At 43.9% G+C, this 16,345-nt stretch overlaps 1 protein-coding gene across 3 annotated transcripts in view; it reads left to right on the forward strand.

The window, feature by feature from the left end:
* ASTN1 (astrotactin 1) overlaps positions 1 to 15,340 on the forward strand; it is a 323,626-nt gene extending 308,286 nt beyond the window's left edge. For 2 of the 3 annotated variants that reach the window (XM_029231191.1, XM_029231190.1), the window contains exons 22-23: positions 10,657 to 10,840; positions 14,802 to 15,340. In XM_029231191.1, the coding sequence (XP_029087024.1) occupies positions 10,657 to 10,840; positions 14,802 to 15,039 (422 nt within the window). In that variant the 3' untranslated portion in view covers positions 15,040 to 15,340. Of the gene's footprint in view, positions 1 to 10,656; positions 10,855 to 14,801 lie in introns of those variants that run through there. The other variant, XM_029231192.1, reaches the window with a different exon arrangement.
* The last annotated feature ends 1,005 nt before the right edge of the window (positions 15,341 to 16,345 follow it).

Consider the following 16,345-nt stretch of genomic DNA (forward strand, 5'->3'; position numbering starts at 1 on the left):
GGTTCCCACTATCTATCGATTTTACGCATGGTAGTGTATGTATGTCAATCCCAATCTCCCAATTTGTACCACCCTCCCCTTCTCCCCCGTGTCCACATGTCCATTCTCTTTGTGTCTCTATTCTTGCCCTGCAAATAGGTTCACCTGTACCATTTTTCTAGATTCCACATATATGCTTTACTATATGATTTTTTTTCTCTTTCTGACTTACTTCACTCTGTATAACAGACTCTAGGTCCATCTACAACTCTACAAATGACCCTATTTCATTCCTTTTTATGGCTGAGTAATATTCCATTGTATATATATGTACCACATCTTCTTTATCCATTCATCTGTCATTGGACATTATGTTGTTTCCGCGTCCTGGCTATTGTAAATAGAGCTGCAGTGAACATTGAGATACATGTGTCTGTTTGAATTATGGTTTTTTCAGGGTATATGCCCAGTAGTGGGATTGCTGGGTCATATGGTAGTTCTATTTGTAGTTTTTTAAGGAACTTCCATACTGTTTCCCATAGTGGCTGTATCAATTTACATTCCCACCAGCAGTGCAGGAGGGTTCCCTTTTCTCCACACCCTCTCCAGCATTTATTGTTTGTAGATTTTTTGATGATGGCTATTCTGACCTGTGTGAGGTGATACTTCATTGTAGTTTTGATTTGCATTTCTCTAATAATTAGTGATATTGAGCATCTTTTTATGTGCCTCTTGGCCATCTGTATGTCTTCTTTGGAGAGAGGTCTGTTTAGGTCTTCTGCCCATTTTTTTTTTTTTTTTTTTTTTTTTTGCGGTACACGGGCCTCTCCCTGCTGTGGTCTCTCCCGTTGCGGAGCACAGGCTCCAGATGTGCAGGCTCAGCGGCCATGGCTCACGGGCCCAGCCGCTCCGCGGCATGTGGGATCTTCCCGGAACGGGGTACGAACTCGTGTCCCCTTCGTCGGCAGGCAGACTCTCAACCACTGTGCCACCAGGGAAGCCCTTCTGCCCATGTTTTGATTGGGTTGTTTGGTTTTTTTATATTGAGCTCCATGATTGAATATTCTGGAGATTAATCCTTTGTCCATTGCTTCATTTGCAAATATTTTCTCTCACTCTGAGGGTTGTCTTTTTGTCTAGTTTATGGTTTCCTTTTACAATTTGCATGGAAACACAAAAGAGCCCAGGTAGCCAAAGCAATCTTGAGAAAGAAAAACAGAGCTGGAGGAATCAGACTCCCTGACTTCAAACTATACTACCAAGCTCAGTAATCAAGACAGTATGGTACTGGCACAAAAACAGAAATATAGGTCAATGGAACAGGATAGAAAGCCCAGAGATAAACCCACGCACCTATGGTCACCTAATCTATGACAAAGGAGGCAAAAATATACAATGGAGAAAAGACAACCTCTTCAATAAGTGGTGCTGGGAAAACTGGACAGCTACATGTAAAAGAATGAAATTAGAACACTCCCTAACACCATACACAAGAATAAACTCAAAATGGATTAAAGACCTAAATATAAGACCGGACACTATAAAACTCTTAAAGGAAAACATAGGAAAACACTCTTTGACATAAACCACAGCAAGATCTTTTCTGACCCACCTCCTCGAGTAAAGAAAATAAAAACAAAAATAAACAAATGGGACCTAACTAAATTTAATAAATATTTACTGAATGAATAGAATATTGCCCCCATCTTATAGATGTAGACACTGAGATTTGGAGCAGAGTAAGTAAGCTGACCAGGGTCACAAAGCTAGCATCTTACAGGGCCTGCGCTCAGACTCATTATTTGACATCAATCCCTATTTTGCTTGCAATGTTAAATTAGATATTTAGAGGATTATTATGTGAAAGACTGAAAACCTTTCTTTGTCTCTCAATACTGATGAAGAAAAGACATATCAATACATAAAAAAATAGTGTTCAATTTATATAGCAAAATAATTCTCCTCTTCAGGATTATTGGTGTCCGCTGAGATGTTATAGTAGAATGGAGACCCTTAGTATAAGACAAATGTGCTTCTCTCTGGAGTGAGTGTTGCCTGGTTTGTAGGGTATGGACTGAATGACTTTTGAAGGTCTCTGAAATCCCTTGATGATGAAAGCAGAATCTGGGGTTGAAAACACCTAGATGAGAGACTGGGAAGGACCCAAGTTTACCCTTATTTCATCATCTGTTGATTTCTTACTCCAAGCCAGAGTAAGAACAGGTGTTGAGAAGGTGTCCCAGCTATTTCCGTTTTGGAGAATTTGCTGATGTCCTTGTCAGCAGTGGTAGGCACCTTGGACTTGTTTGCTGAATAGGCAGCAGGCTGGTTGGACATCAGTGGGGTGAATAGCACGTAGGAGAGATGCCAGACAGTGCCACCTGCAGGAATAGATGGATAGAAGCAACTCTGGAATAAAGAGTGGCCAGCAAAGAATAATCTGCCCAGGAGAGACCGCTATACTATTTCTCTGTGGGGCTTCTTTGTGTTAATCTCGTCCCCAAAGCATATCAAGATGTGCTTCTGGCCATTTGTGCCCCCTGACAAAGAAGACTTTCTGAAATCCCAGCAGACCAGCTGGGAGCACGAGAAGCAACTTAATGCTGAGAGAATGAAATAACATTCCCAGGTCCCGTTATCCTTCAGCCAGAGAGGAGTCCTGTACGGGGCAGATGCGGAGATTAATGAGTTAGATTAATTGAGGACATCCTTGCAAATTAATACAGGCCTGGCCGTTATGCCAAAAAGCATAAGCTTTGCCTTCTTCAAACCCAGATGGCGATCATGAATATAGCTCACTTGGGTTGAGTTTACAACTAGTGACAAATGGGAATTACCTTTTAAGTGACCCAGAGCATGACCTCAGCTCCTAATTATCTAGCAGGAAGGCAGACCCTATTTCTTTTTTTTTTTAATCTTATTTAATTTATTTTTTTATACAACGGGTTCTTATTAGTCATCAATTTTATACACATGAGTGTGTACATGTCAGTCCAGACCCTATTTCTTATACGATCATTTTCCTAAACTAGATACTTTCTATGAAGAATTTTACTGCCTTATGACAGTAAAGTCACTGAGCAAGGAAGTTTCTACCAATGTTTTACTGAAAATACCCTTTACCCAGCAGGAAAGGCTAGTCAGTAATAAGGTCAACCTAGTCTCTAGGTTGGGGCATGACCTTCAAGGGTTCTTCATGTGGCTTCACTAAGTGAAGGCTAGTTCTCATTCATCTTTCCTCCAACATTCATCCTCCTTTCCTGATGCCAAACATAAATCCTATCCATTTCTTCATTTGCTTCTTCCACAGTCATTTATTAATTAATACCGCAATCTGGTGTTCGATGCTAAAGAAACAAAAAGAACTAGGCTCAGAATCTATTTTCAAGAACTTTATAATCAGATTTCATGAATGTATCCAATCAGACAACTTATCTTTATCTTAAGCCCTTGCTAAATAGCTGGTCTAGGCACTGGGGCAAAACTCCCCTGCCTCGTGGAGATTATATTTAAGCAGGGGTGACAAAGCAAAACAGTAGCAAAATAAGTAATATTTCAGATAGTGACATACATTATGGAGACATATAAGCAGGGAAACGGTTTAGGAAGGCAGGGGGTAGAATTTCAACTAGAGTGGGCTGAGAGGAAGGAGAAGGAGGAAAGCACACAGATATCTGGAGGTGGTCCATTCCAGTAGAGGAGCCGCAGTGCAGACATCCTTGGCGTGTTTGAAGAAGAGAAAGGAGGCTCCTCTGGTGAGAAAGATGATGAGAAGGAAAGGAACAGGAGAGGAGCTCTGAGAGGCTGTGGGGAAGATCCTGTAATGCTTGGTCATCAGAGTAGGCAATGGGATTCTGCTAGGGACTGGGATGGGAAGCCCTGGAAAACTTTGGGCAGAAGAATGACATGATCAGACTTAATGTTACAGGATCGTTCTGTCTACTTTGTTGAGCATGGACTCCAAATATTGGGTCCAAGGTGGAAGTGGGAAGACCGATTAGAAGGCTATGGCAATACAGAGGAGAGATGATATTGTTTTAAACTAGAATGATCAGGATATAGGTGATGAGAAGTGGTCCAATTCTAAATTATTTTGATGGTAGAACTAAAAGGATTTGCTAAATGGATTGGATGTGGAGCGTGAGAGAAAGAAGAGTTCTTCCAGCCTTATCCTATATTGTGAAAAGCGATGTATAGAGGTGTGTCCAAAGTGCTTAGCTGAAGCAAGACCACCTAGGTCAGCTAAGCAAGACCACCTCGTTCAACCGCTTGTGATGTTTCCCTGGCAGACCCCAGCAGCCTATGTGAAGGTAAAGGAAGAGCAGAAGATGGAGCAAGCTACTCGAGGACACTAGCAATGGGCCGCGTAGATCAGGTTAGGTAGAAAAGGATGTAAATACAGGAGTGATGCCTGGAGTGAACGAAGATGTCAAAGGACTTGGGGTTTCTGTCATTGAAGAACAGATTTGGTAGCAATAAGTATAGGAACCATGAAAAGAGGTTGTGTTCACAGTACATATGTGATATTTGGATTTATTATTTCAGAGATGGAGAAGTTCTCAGCCCAGTGATTGGCTTTGATGATGGGGGAGTCTCTAGACTTAAGCAGGCCTTTCATTTTGGCAGTGAAGTCACCCAAAATGGTGATAAGAAATGAGGTGGAGAAGATAACCAGATGCTAGATTCTGCCATGTCTGGAGAAGCATAGTTAGGAAGTGAGTGGTGGGAAATAGAAAGAGACAGGTAAGATTTTAAAGTGGAGGGACTTTTACATATATTGAGAGAAAAAATTGTTTTCTGGGAGGTGGCTCTTTTCTGGTGTATGAGAAGGATCCCTCAGTACTGGAGAAGGTGTCATGCAGGTTTCAGCCGATGCAGGGGTATGGAGGGAAGGAAGAGTGTGTTCCAAGGTCAAGGGTGAACGGAGAGTTGGTTGCCACATAACAGTGTTGGTCCCAGAGGAAGTAAGAAAGTTTTGAGAGAATGAATGAGTATAGAACAGTGGTGCTCAAAGTGTGGTCCAGACAAGCAGCATCAACCTCACCTTGGAACTTGTTAGATATGCCAATAGTCAGGTTCCAACTGAGACCTACTGGATCAGGAACTCCAGTGGGAACCAGAAATCTGTGCTTTCACAAGCCTTCCAGGTTGTGAATCAAGTTTAATTCTCAAGTTTGAGAATCATTGGTGTGAAGGAAGCACAGAGCAGCATGGGGAGAGAAGGGTAGGGGAGAGGACAGACAGACTTGGAGGATGGGGGAAAGGGGCTTTGCAATTTGGACAGTGCTTAGAATGACAAAAATATAAAGCCAGTTGGGATTCATTGTCCTCAAGTTTTCACGTGGAATTCTATGGTCAGTTACTTCAGTGTGGGGACAGACTGGGGTTTCAGGTAGCTCCCCCCGAAATAATGTAAATGATGACTTAGGACCTCCATTCAGGAGACTTTTGTTACAGCGGCCAAGGAAGCCATTGGCAGAAGGTATAGGTGCTTCCCAGGATTCTTATTTCATAGGAAAAAGAGCAACCACTGCTGGGGGATAAGAAAGCTCCCTTCTGCCCCTGGAGTCACTCCTCTCATTTAAATAAGACTATTTCCCCACTCTTGGACTCTTGTGTTTCAGCCTCTCTCTGTGTCATGGCATTGGGAAAAGCATGATCTAGTAGAGAACCAGTAACAGGAATTTTAAAAAATAATACCTGCTATTGCCCAACTCTCCCCCTCACTCACTTCCAGACACCATGGCTTATTGCTGCTTTCAGATCTGCTGCCCACCATAGCTGGGGGGCCTCCGTGCTGGCATTTCCTCTCCCTCCTATGCTGTGCCCCAGATATCCTCACAGATCGTTCTCTCCCCTCCTCCAAGCCATGGCTTGAATGTCATCTTTTCAGTGACACCCCTCTATTTAAAATTGCAATGCCCCATGCAGCACTCGCAATGCTCCTTCTCCTGTTTTACTTTTTCCCACTTTCTAGCACACTGTATCTTACTTATTTATTATGTGTATTGCTTAGCTGAATGTGTCCTACCACCAGACTGTAAGTGCCATAGGATGAGGACTTTTTGTCAAAGTTTCTCCCTGGTGTAGCCAAGTACCTAGAAACATGTCAAGCACGTGGTAAGCACTCAGTAAAAATATTTACGGAATGAATTAATGAATGAAAGTGTACTTGCTTTGTCCAGACATCATGCTAAAGAAATGCTTTACATTCGGTATCACTCTTAGCCTCACAATAACCTTGGAAGATATGTGTTATTAACCATCACTGAACAGACAAGGAAACTAAAACCCAGAGAGGTTAAGTAACATGTCCAAGGCCACACAGCTAGTGTAGTGGAGCCCAACTCCATTTGATGTCATGGTGCCTATTCCTTTTTTTTTTTTTTTAACATCTTTATTGGAGTATAATTGCTTTACAATGGTGTGTTAGTTTCTGCTTTATAACAAAGTGAATCAGTTATACATATACATATGTTCCCATATCTCTTCCCTCTTGTGTCTCCCTCCCTCCCACCCTCCCTATCCCACCCCTCTAGGTGGTCACAAAGCACCGAGCTGATCTCCCTGTGCTATGCGGCTGCTTCCCACTAGCCATCCATTTTATGTTTGCTAGTGTATATATGTCCATGCCACTCTCTCACTTTGTCCCAGCTTACCCTTCCCCCTCCCCATATCCTCAAGTCCATTCTCTAGTAGGTCTGTGTCTTTATTCCTATCTTACCCCTAGTTTCTTCATGACCTTTTTTTTTTTTCTTAGATTCCATATATATGTGTTAGCAAACGGTATTTGTTTTTCTCTTTCTGACTTACTTCACTCTGTATGACAGACTCTAGGTCCATCCACCTCACTACAAATAACTCAGTTTCGTTTCTTTTTATGGCTGGGTAATATTCCATTGTATATATGTGCCACATCTTCTTTATCCATTCATCCGATGACGGGCACTTAGGTTGTTTCCATCTCGGGGCTGTTGTAAACAGAGCTGCAGTGAACATTTTGGTACATGACTCTTTTTGAATTATGGTTTTCTCAGGGTATATGCCCAGTAGTGGGATTGCTGGGTCGTATGGTAGTTCTATTTGTAGTTTTTTAAGGAACCTCCATACTGCTCCCCATAGTGGCTGTATCAATTTACATTCCCCATGGTGCCTATTCTTAACCATACTTTTGGGTCTGAAGCCTTCAGTACCAGCCCTGTTCATTTATTCTGATGCCCGAGAGATATTGGCTCCCTTCTCTTTTTTTTTTTTTTGTGATGAAGCTGTGTATGTAGACACCCTGCCATCTCTTCACCTGCATTTTAACTATTCCTGAACACCGTGCATGTCAAAGAGAGGGAAGACAGATACCTGTTTTGGAAAACTCGAGACTTCTGTGAAGCTGAAAGCTGGGTTAAATGATAACGAAAAATATCTTATAGTCTTTAACTTTCTTTGAGTTAGTGAATTCTTGAGATGCTATGAAGGCTAATGAAATAATATCCATAAATTCCCTCATTGGAGATAGGAGGGGCCAGAAATATTCGGTCTCTAGGAGCCTAGCGTGTAGATTTTTCTGAATATAATATCCCATTTACCGATGAAGGCTTTTAAGCACACCCTGGTGTTAGATTATCTTGGTTTTAGGAGATTTATGGTAGAAACTGGGACTATCCCACCTGGTCTCAGGCACAAATGCTTCTGCTAACGGGAAGCATTAGCCTACTCTAGCTGGATATTACTGTTGTGTTAGGAGAATAGTAAATATGCCAGAAAACACCTTCGCAGTCATCACTGTTGCTCAGCAGACTGTCACAACCAGGGCCTTAGGCCTGTGATGCTATGTCCCATCACTGGAAATAAGAACAGATTGACAGCAGTAAAAGGATAAGAGAAGGAACCCCTGGGCTTCCCTGGTGGCGCAGTGGTTGAGAGTCCGCCTCCCGACGTAGGGGACGCGGGTTCGTGCCCCGGTCCGGGAGGATCCCACATGCCGTGGAGCGGCTGGGCCCGTGAGCCATGGCCGCTGAGCCTGCACGTCCGGAGCCTGTGCTCCGCAACGGGAGAGGCCACAACAGTGAGAGGCCCGCGTACCGCAAAAAAAAAAAACGAGAGAAGGAACCCCGAACCTCCCTGTCTGGGCTCTGGTCTATTCACCTAGGTTTCTGCACTGCTGGTCATTCTTCTCTTAAGTACGTACTCCCTGCCTCCCAGTGAACAAGCACAGCTCTTAGAATAGTCCTTCTGCTTCTTTCCATTTCTACTCCAGAAATGACAGACTCCCTGCATATCTACTAGGACTCTCTCTTACTTGGAATTTATGGGCCAGCCAGGGCAATGTCCTCTACCAGAAATAGTCAACCCAGAAAGCATCCCCCAAGACCCTGCCTCCTGTATCTTTTTTTTTTTTTGCGGTACACGGGCCTCTCACTGTTGTGGCCTCTCCTGCCGTGGAGCACAGGCTCCGGACGCGCAGGTACAGCGGCCATGGCTCACGGGCCCAGCCGCTCTGCGGCACGTGGGATCCTCCCAGACCGGGGCACGAACCCGTGTCCCCTGCATCGGCAGGCGGACCGGACTCTCAACCACTGCGCCACCAGGGAAGCCCCTCCTGTATCTTAAATTGGTTAAACACTACCATCCCCTGAGCATAGGTGCAAAAGGGCAATGGAAGATAGAGTTTTAAAGCTTGACTCCAGCCCACACTGGCTATATGACCTTGGGCAGGTAACCTGGCCTCATTTGTAGCACAAAGACATTCATATTCATTGTGCAGTGGTGGTATGAGGATTAGAATTCACACATGTGAAGTTCTTGGCAATCAGTAGGATGTTAATACATAAATACCAGAGCTCTTTATATTCTATATAATTTTTATTTATATTCTTTATATTCTATATAATAAATACCAGAGATCTTTATAGTCTACATCACTGTCCACTTTATCTCTTGATCTTATTTTAACAACCTGAGAATTTTAAAGTCCTGAAAATCTGAATGGATTTCTCAGCTGAAATTATTTTTATTGCAGCTTAAAGATGCTGGTTACAAGGGTTTAATTGCTAAAGGGTTGGTACAACCCAGGTCTGGAGATATATCACCAGAAACCCTCCACCAAAGTGGATTCAAATGACTGCCAAGGTCATAAATTTCATTCATTTAGCTAACATTTTTTTTATCTATTATTTTGTCTGGCCTTGGTCTTGCCACTCAGGACACTGAGGAAGTGAGGTCTGGCTCCTGTTTTCGTAGGCAATGGGCAAGATAGACAAAAAGGGAAATTATTGCAATGCTTGGGCAGAGTAGAGGTAGAAATTTTATTCATTCCAACCCAGGAAACTCTTAAAATGATGACTCAGTCATCACCAGCAACCTTGAATTCACTTGGAGTAGTGACAAGGGATCAGGGCCTTTAGGCTAACAGGGGGTCAAGTGGGCAAAGTCTGGCTTAGAAGCCTGTAGACTTAGTCTCTTCATCCCCAGATTTAACACTGGATCTGAGACAAAGCTCTCCAGATCTCAGTTCCCAGCTGTTTAGGAAGAAAATGTCAACAAATCTCCTTTCTGACAGGTTTAATGAGAAAATATTTAATGATAAAGCGCTTTGAGCTCCACAGGAAAAAATGCCAAGGCTACACAAATTCATTGCCACTTTGCCACATCACCGAGTTCAATCTTAGCAATGTATACCTTGGAGGCAGAAATATAAGAGGTATAAATTAAGCCAAAAGATCACTCGTTTGGAACTGCAGAATGCACTGGATTCAATGTACATGTCAGCACAGATCTGCAAGCTTGCCTTCCTACCTGTCTGGGTGGCCCTAGCAAAAAGACCCGCGTTCCTGCAGTCACGGGGCCAGGTTGCTTTTGGCACTGTGGCTACTCCAGGTTCTTCACCTTGCTGGAGGCGCGACCTGACAGTTCCCGACTTCATCCCTGAGCCGAAGGCTGCTCCCTGCTTCCCAGGGCTTCCCCATTGCTTTTGCAGGATTCACTTTGTACCCAAGCATGCAGCTTAGAGGTGCAGGGGAGTTAATGCCTCATGGGGGCAAATGTGAAAAGTCCCCATGGACCAATCCTGAATGGGAGCTGGATATAAAGTCTTCTTCTGTTCTCCCCCAGATGGACCAGTGAGGATCCAATAGCTTCATACATCCTCTCCTGCAAAACATAGCCATCAACTCCTTAGAGCATTTTCTTATATTCACTCTGCCTCCTTTCTTGCCTCATTTCTCTCTGTCCTCCCTCCTGCTTCTCTGGGAATGCATTTGCCAATAAAGTATCAATCTATGAGCTCTTGCCTCGGGCTCTGTATTATTAGGAAACATGGGTGAAGACAAAGAATATTATCACGTAAATTGACCTTAGAGAGATTCTATTTGAAGCCTTTCATTTTATAGAAGAGAAAACTGAAACCTGATAGGGCAGTAGGTTCAATATTCTTTGAGTAATATCACACACACACACACACACACACACACACACACACGTGTATATATACACACACATATACATGCATATACACACCTATGTGCCTGTATTTATAATCATTTATGTATATGTGTATATATATGTGTGTGTGTATATATATATATGTATACGTGTGTGTGTGTGTGTATATATATATGTGTGTGTGTGTGTGTGTGTGTGTGTGTGTGTATAATCTTATTTATTGGCCTTTTCTCCCATCCTCAGAAATAGCAGACAAGATCTACAATCTCTTCAATGGCTATACCAGTGGGAAGGAGCAGCAGACCGCCTACAACACCCTCCTGGATCTGGGTTCCCCCACCCTCCATCGAGTCCTCTACCACTATAACCAGCATTACGAGAGTTTTGGAGAATTCACCTGGCGGTGTGAGGATGAATTAGGCCCCAGGTAATCAGTAAACTTCATTATCTCTTTTAAAGACCTCAGCTTTTTGAAATTTTGTACCTCTTCCACTATAATACTGCCTTCATGAATTTGCAGATATCCTGGGTGAGCTTAGCTGCTGTAAGTCCTGTGCTTTTAGACAGCTCAGTTCATACTGATTAGTTATGGATAAGCTGTATTTATGCTGTATTTAAGTCAAGCCATGAATGCATTTCCCGAACTCTGAAAAAACCTTTGCCCTTGAGTTGTTTTACCCCCTCTTTATCATGCTGACACAGCATTCCAAAGGCTAAACCGTAGGAGCCAAAAGCTTAGTCTTTTGAAAGAAAATTAGGAATTTTATTGAAGAGGTTATCCAAAAATATTTACTGCATATGAGCTTTACATATGTTATATGCATTATACAGATGTATTTCGAGCTAAATCCTACATTCTCTTGAAAGGCAGAATGGGGGTAGCCAGTGACCCATCTTGACATCTAACTTGGCCAAAGTTAGGATAATGTAGTGTTTGCCAACTTGCCCTGGCCCCAAGGCTACAACTTCCTAATACTCAGTACTCCTGCTTTTAGGTTATATAGCCCAGATAGAGTTCTTGGAAAGAGAGGAATGGGAAGAATGCGTAGAGATAACACCTTTCCTTTGTTCCATTCAACATGGCTGTGTATTGCTGCTCTGAGAGGAGAAGATTTCTCTGGAAATACTAAGATTTTCAGATAAACACAGTGAAGAGGCTTTTCACATGGAATGTCCCCAAACTTATACATCCCAAAACTATTTAGGAGTTCATAAAGAACAAAGAAATAGGGGAAGGAAGGAAGGGAGGGAGGGATGGAAGGAAAGAAAGAAGAGAAAGAAAGAGAGGAAGAAAGTAAATGAAGAAAATCAATACAGTAGGATCCTCTGGCACTCAGGATTCTTGCTCTCCTGCCAAAAGGGATCAATAAAAGTATCACCCGAAGCTCATCCCATTTGTCTGATATCTGATCAGTTGGAAAGGAGACTTAGTCTCAGGATGCCTCGTATGACCTGAATTTATAAACTTTTCTGGAAGACCATTGTACAGGACATCCCCCGCCCCGCTTACCTATTTTCTTACTTTTGAAGAAAGGAGAAAATCTAGGATTACCTTCCTAAAATAAAATGATTTTATGTGTAAGGTCAGGAAGAATTTTTCTGCGTTCCATAAATTATTTCCCAAAGTTTATAAAGGTTGGTTATTCTTGGGCAAACAGATGCCATGGCTATGGACAGGACACAGAGGGAAATATATAAGGGGGCTTTAATTTGTTCTGTCTCAATTTTGGTAAAAAGCAAACCCTGGGTTAGAAGGTAGATATATATTATGAAATAGCCTCCCTGCTCCATACCTTACCATTACTCCTGTCCTTATTATTACTCATACCTAATATCATCCCCTCTCTCCAGCTCTCTCCCCAATTCCCTTCATGCTCTCTCCTCCCTCCTTCTGACATTTATTGAGTACATATATGCAGTTCTTTGTCAAGGAACATAAATGTCACAATTTGAATAGCACTAACATTACATACATCATCTTGACTTCCAAGGGAATTTGGACTGCTTTTAAAATTTCTCTCTTGTAACTCAAGAGTCAGAAGGAAAATTGGTTAATGAAGAAAGTGCGCAGGGGGAAAAAATGCCGATCTCATTGTAAAGTAAGGCCTGCTGCTGACTTGACCCTGTCTTCTCAAAAAGAGAAGACTCTCAGGAGTCTTCCCAGGAGACTCTTTCATGTGAAATACTGGTTTTTTAAGGCTATATATTAGGGGGAAAATTGTAGTTTCATTAGCTTGTGGAAAATCAAGTTTCGCTCTTCAGTGTCATGGATCTGGGGGAGAACCACAGGAAACAAGAAGTCTCCTGCCTTGAGATACTTCACCACTTTGGAGTTAGTTGTGAGAATAAATAGAAAAGGGTCAGAGGGTACATACGCCCTGCAAGCAAGCAGAAAGTACTCCCTTGCTTCAGTTAAATCCGATTCCATTAAAATTCATGGAAGCCTCCATGAGAGTTGAAATACCTTGAGGACAGCCTTGGTCGCATTGCTCTTAAGAAAGAAGGCGGCTCTGAGATGGTCAAGGACATACCCAAATGAATTATTATCTTTTTTTAAAAAGGGAGCAATGAAAATAGCCACAAAAAACTCCATGGGCTAATTAAATCCATTTGTTTGAAAGGATGGCTAGGATGTGTTCCTTTATCCACTTCTTCAAGATGAGGCAGATGCTGCCCTTTACTCTGTCTTCTCTCCCCCTTCGTCCACATCCCAAGAATGTGTCAACAGCTAATGACATGCAGCAGGACAGATTAAGAGGAAGGCCACCAAAGTCCCTGTTGATGACGACTTTTGGAAAGCCTGCTTGGCCAAAGGGCAGAGGCTGATGGGCAGAGGAGAGGCGATCTGCATGAGGTGTGACTTAGTCGGTAGAGTGTTTGATTTTCTCTGACCCACCATTGCAGTGGGAGAAAACTTGACTGGCCTCCGATGACCTCACACTCTCTGGGTCCCTTGACTTTGCTGCCACAGCTCAACACCTTGCTTCCAACGTCCGTCATCCCCGCCCGTCTCTCGCTTGCCCTCCTAGGAGTGCGGTGAGCTCACCCCTTGTGACGCTCGTAGCCAGGACGGAAGAAGAGGCATGAAATGAATGTGCTTCTTGTTCTTGAGAGCTCATTCTAAACTTGGTGAAGAAACTTCCAGTTTCTGGAAAGAATTGTTGATTGAATTAGAAAAGAGATGGTTCCTCACGTGTGAAGTTAGCCTAGCAGTTGATAAATGCTGCAAGGGGTCCTGTTCATTGCACTTTCCAGAACAGATTTTAGAGCCTCACATGGGCTTGTTGGAATAAGAGACTATTCTTTCATGGGTCTCTGGTCACCCATGGTTTTTTGAAGAAGGGAAAGAACACAGCTAAATGAGGGAATCCCCGTTCCTTCACTTATCCTAAGTGTTCAGAGCCAGGACAGGGCGGGCTGAGAACTGGCCATCAGGCAGTCCCATCTCTAACACCAGAAGTGGATGCCAAGAAGAGGCCGTACACCAGTGAGCTAGATCCTGGCGACAGCCCGCTTCGCCAAGCTATGCGCAGGGGGTCTCACACCCTATTCTTGGCCCAGTGGGATCACTCCTTTACAGTGTGTGTGAACTTGGGGAGACCTTGCCCTCCTCTTCCCATTCTCTCAGGGATCTGCAACAGCTCAGGTGCCCTCTCATCACCTCGTCTTCTTCCCACTCTTTGGATGGGGTTTCAGGGGTCTCAATGGCACTAGCCTCCCGACCTTCCGAGGGAGATTGCAGAACAGGGCAGGAGCTCGCCTGGGGGTTAATTAGGTGATGCGTGCCACTGAGAGTCTGCATTTTCCCAAAGAATGACCCTATGTCAATATGCACTGAGGGCACTATTGTTCATGCCCTTATTACACTATAATTACCTTCATACAGGCGTAATGAGTTACACTTGATATCCCCCAAAGTGCAATATATTGGCGGCTTCTACTCAGTTCAGAAATACCCTTGAAAAGGGAAACATCCAGTCAAACACATTATTTGTCATTTAATGGTGATAAATTACTGGCTTTAAAGTAAATTGGCCTGATTTGTCAGCTCTATGATTTGAAAAGAGCATAAATCCCCACTAAAGTATGTCATTTCCTCTTCCTTATTTGTCCTTATTGCATTTTGTTTCTTTGTTTCCATTTTGGTGCCCTACTTTGCTCGTCCGTCCTTATTAATTAATCATTTCATTCATTCATTCATTCTTCCATTCATTCATTCATTTTCTTGACAAGTATTTATGGAGGTTCCCCCTCTTCTAAGTGCCAGCCATGGAACAGTAAGCAAAATAAACGGGGCTCTTCCCTCTTGAAGTTTAAAGCCTCACACTGTTTACCTTTCCTGCCTTCTCTTCTTTCTAACCTAAGCATCCTCCATGCTTGATCCGTAGGAAAGCTGGCCTCATCCTTTCTCAGCTTGGGGATCTCAGCAGTTGGTGCAATGGACTCCTTCAGGAACCCAAGATAAGCTTGCGACGCAGCTCCCTTAAGTACCTGGGCTGCCGCTACAGCGAGATCAAGCCCTACGGACTTGACTGGTCAGAGCTTAGCCGGGACCTTAGGAAGACGTGTGAGGAGCAGACCCTGAGCATCCCTTACAACGGTTATGGGGACAGCAAAGACATCTAGCGCCATGATGCCAGAGAGCAGCTGCCAAAAGGAAGCAGGAGAGAGGAGGGGAAATGTCTGGGTTGGTGTGTGGATTTTTAATGTTTTTAAGGGAACGTTCAAACCTCCACAGGCAACATCTAAACTAGCGAGAAGGTGATCCTTGCTTCCTGCAGAACTTCTCGGGTATCATGTTCTCCATCTGTGTGGTCAGTAAGCCTGCTAGCCAGGGCTTCCTAAATTTCTTCTTAGGGAATTACTTTGGGGCTTGTTTTGCGGTTAATTTGTTTTGTTCATTTTTTGTCCAAGAGGTTCATCAAAATGCTCGGGTTCTGCCATGCTTCTCATGAAAGGGCCATTAGGTTGGTGCACCCTGTGCTCACTGAGTTCCTATGTCCCTTGCACCTGGGGACAGAGATGAGGCCAGAAAGTTGTAGAGTGGCCTCAGACCCCAGCCTCAGATGTCCTAGGGAAGCTCTCACACTAAGACCCTAAGCTCTGCTCACAGAGAACAACAGCAAGAGAACTGGGAAGGTGGCCCCTGTGTAGGTCTCATGGTTTCCGCCCCCGGCCTTCCGATTGCTATCTTCACACTGCAGAGGTGAACTTCGCCTCCATTATGGGCCCCGGTCGGCCTCCTGGATTTTTAAGGGAATTTTAAGGGAATTAAATCTCCTTCTGGAAGAACTCTGCCTTCTCCTCTGAACAATATATCTTTAAGAGGCAATAAAATGCTACCTGTCTAATGCACCTGCAGAGCAGTCTACCTGGGAGTCTGGTTAGCAGTCCATGTTCTCGAAAAAAAAATGTAGTTTCTTCTTTTAAAAAGCTCCTGCACCTCCAGGGTGAACTTCTGCAGACCAGTAGTGCATGTCGCATGCCCGGATTCTCTGTGGTGTCTGCGCCGCTTACCTTGCACAGATCCGTCCTGGCTGATGTCCGCTCTGGTCAGGACGGGTCAAGGCCTCCATGTCAGTGTTTTAGTGAACTCAAGTTATTACCCATCACAAAACACTTCCGTCCATTCTCCCCTTTGCCAAATTTGCTTAGTTATGTTGCTAGTTTTGCAAATCATTTCTCTGGGTGAGGATTCCATTTTCACCCCCCATCTAGTTGCCAGGAGCAGCAGAGGTTCTGTGTGGGTGAGCTCCCCTGACCACAGGTAAGGGCCAGGCCACTGCTTCTGCCCCGCTCCCCGAGCATTGGCACTGGCACAAGTGGGGGCCTGGCCAACGGGAAGTCCAGCCTCTCAGAAAGAGCTCTGCAGGGCCCTGTGGACCAGCAATGGCCTTAATTGTCCTCACACACCTCAGAGGCCTGGACACAC

This window comes from Monodon monoceros, unplaced genomic scaffold (assembly GCF_005190385.1).
Source record: "Monodon monoceros isolate NGI ecotype Baffin Bay Population unplaced genomic scaffold, NGI_Narwhal_1 Super_Scaffold_18, whole genome shotgun sequence".
Classification (NCBI taxonomy): Eukaryota; Metazoa; Chordata; class Mammalia; order Artiodactyla; family Monodontidae; genus Monodon; species Monodon monoceros.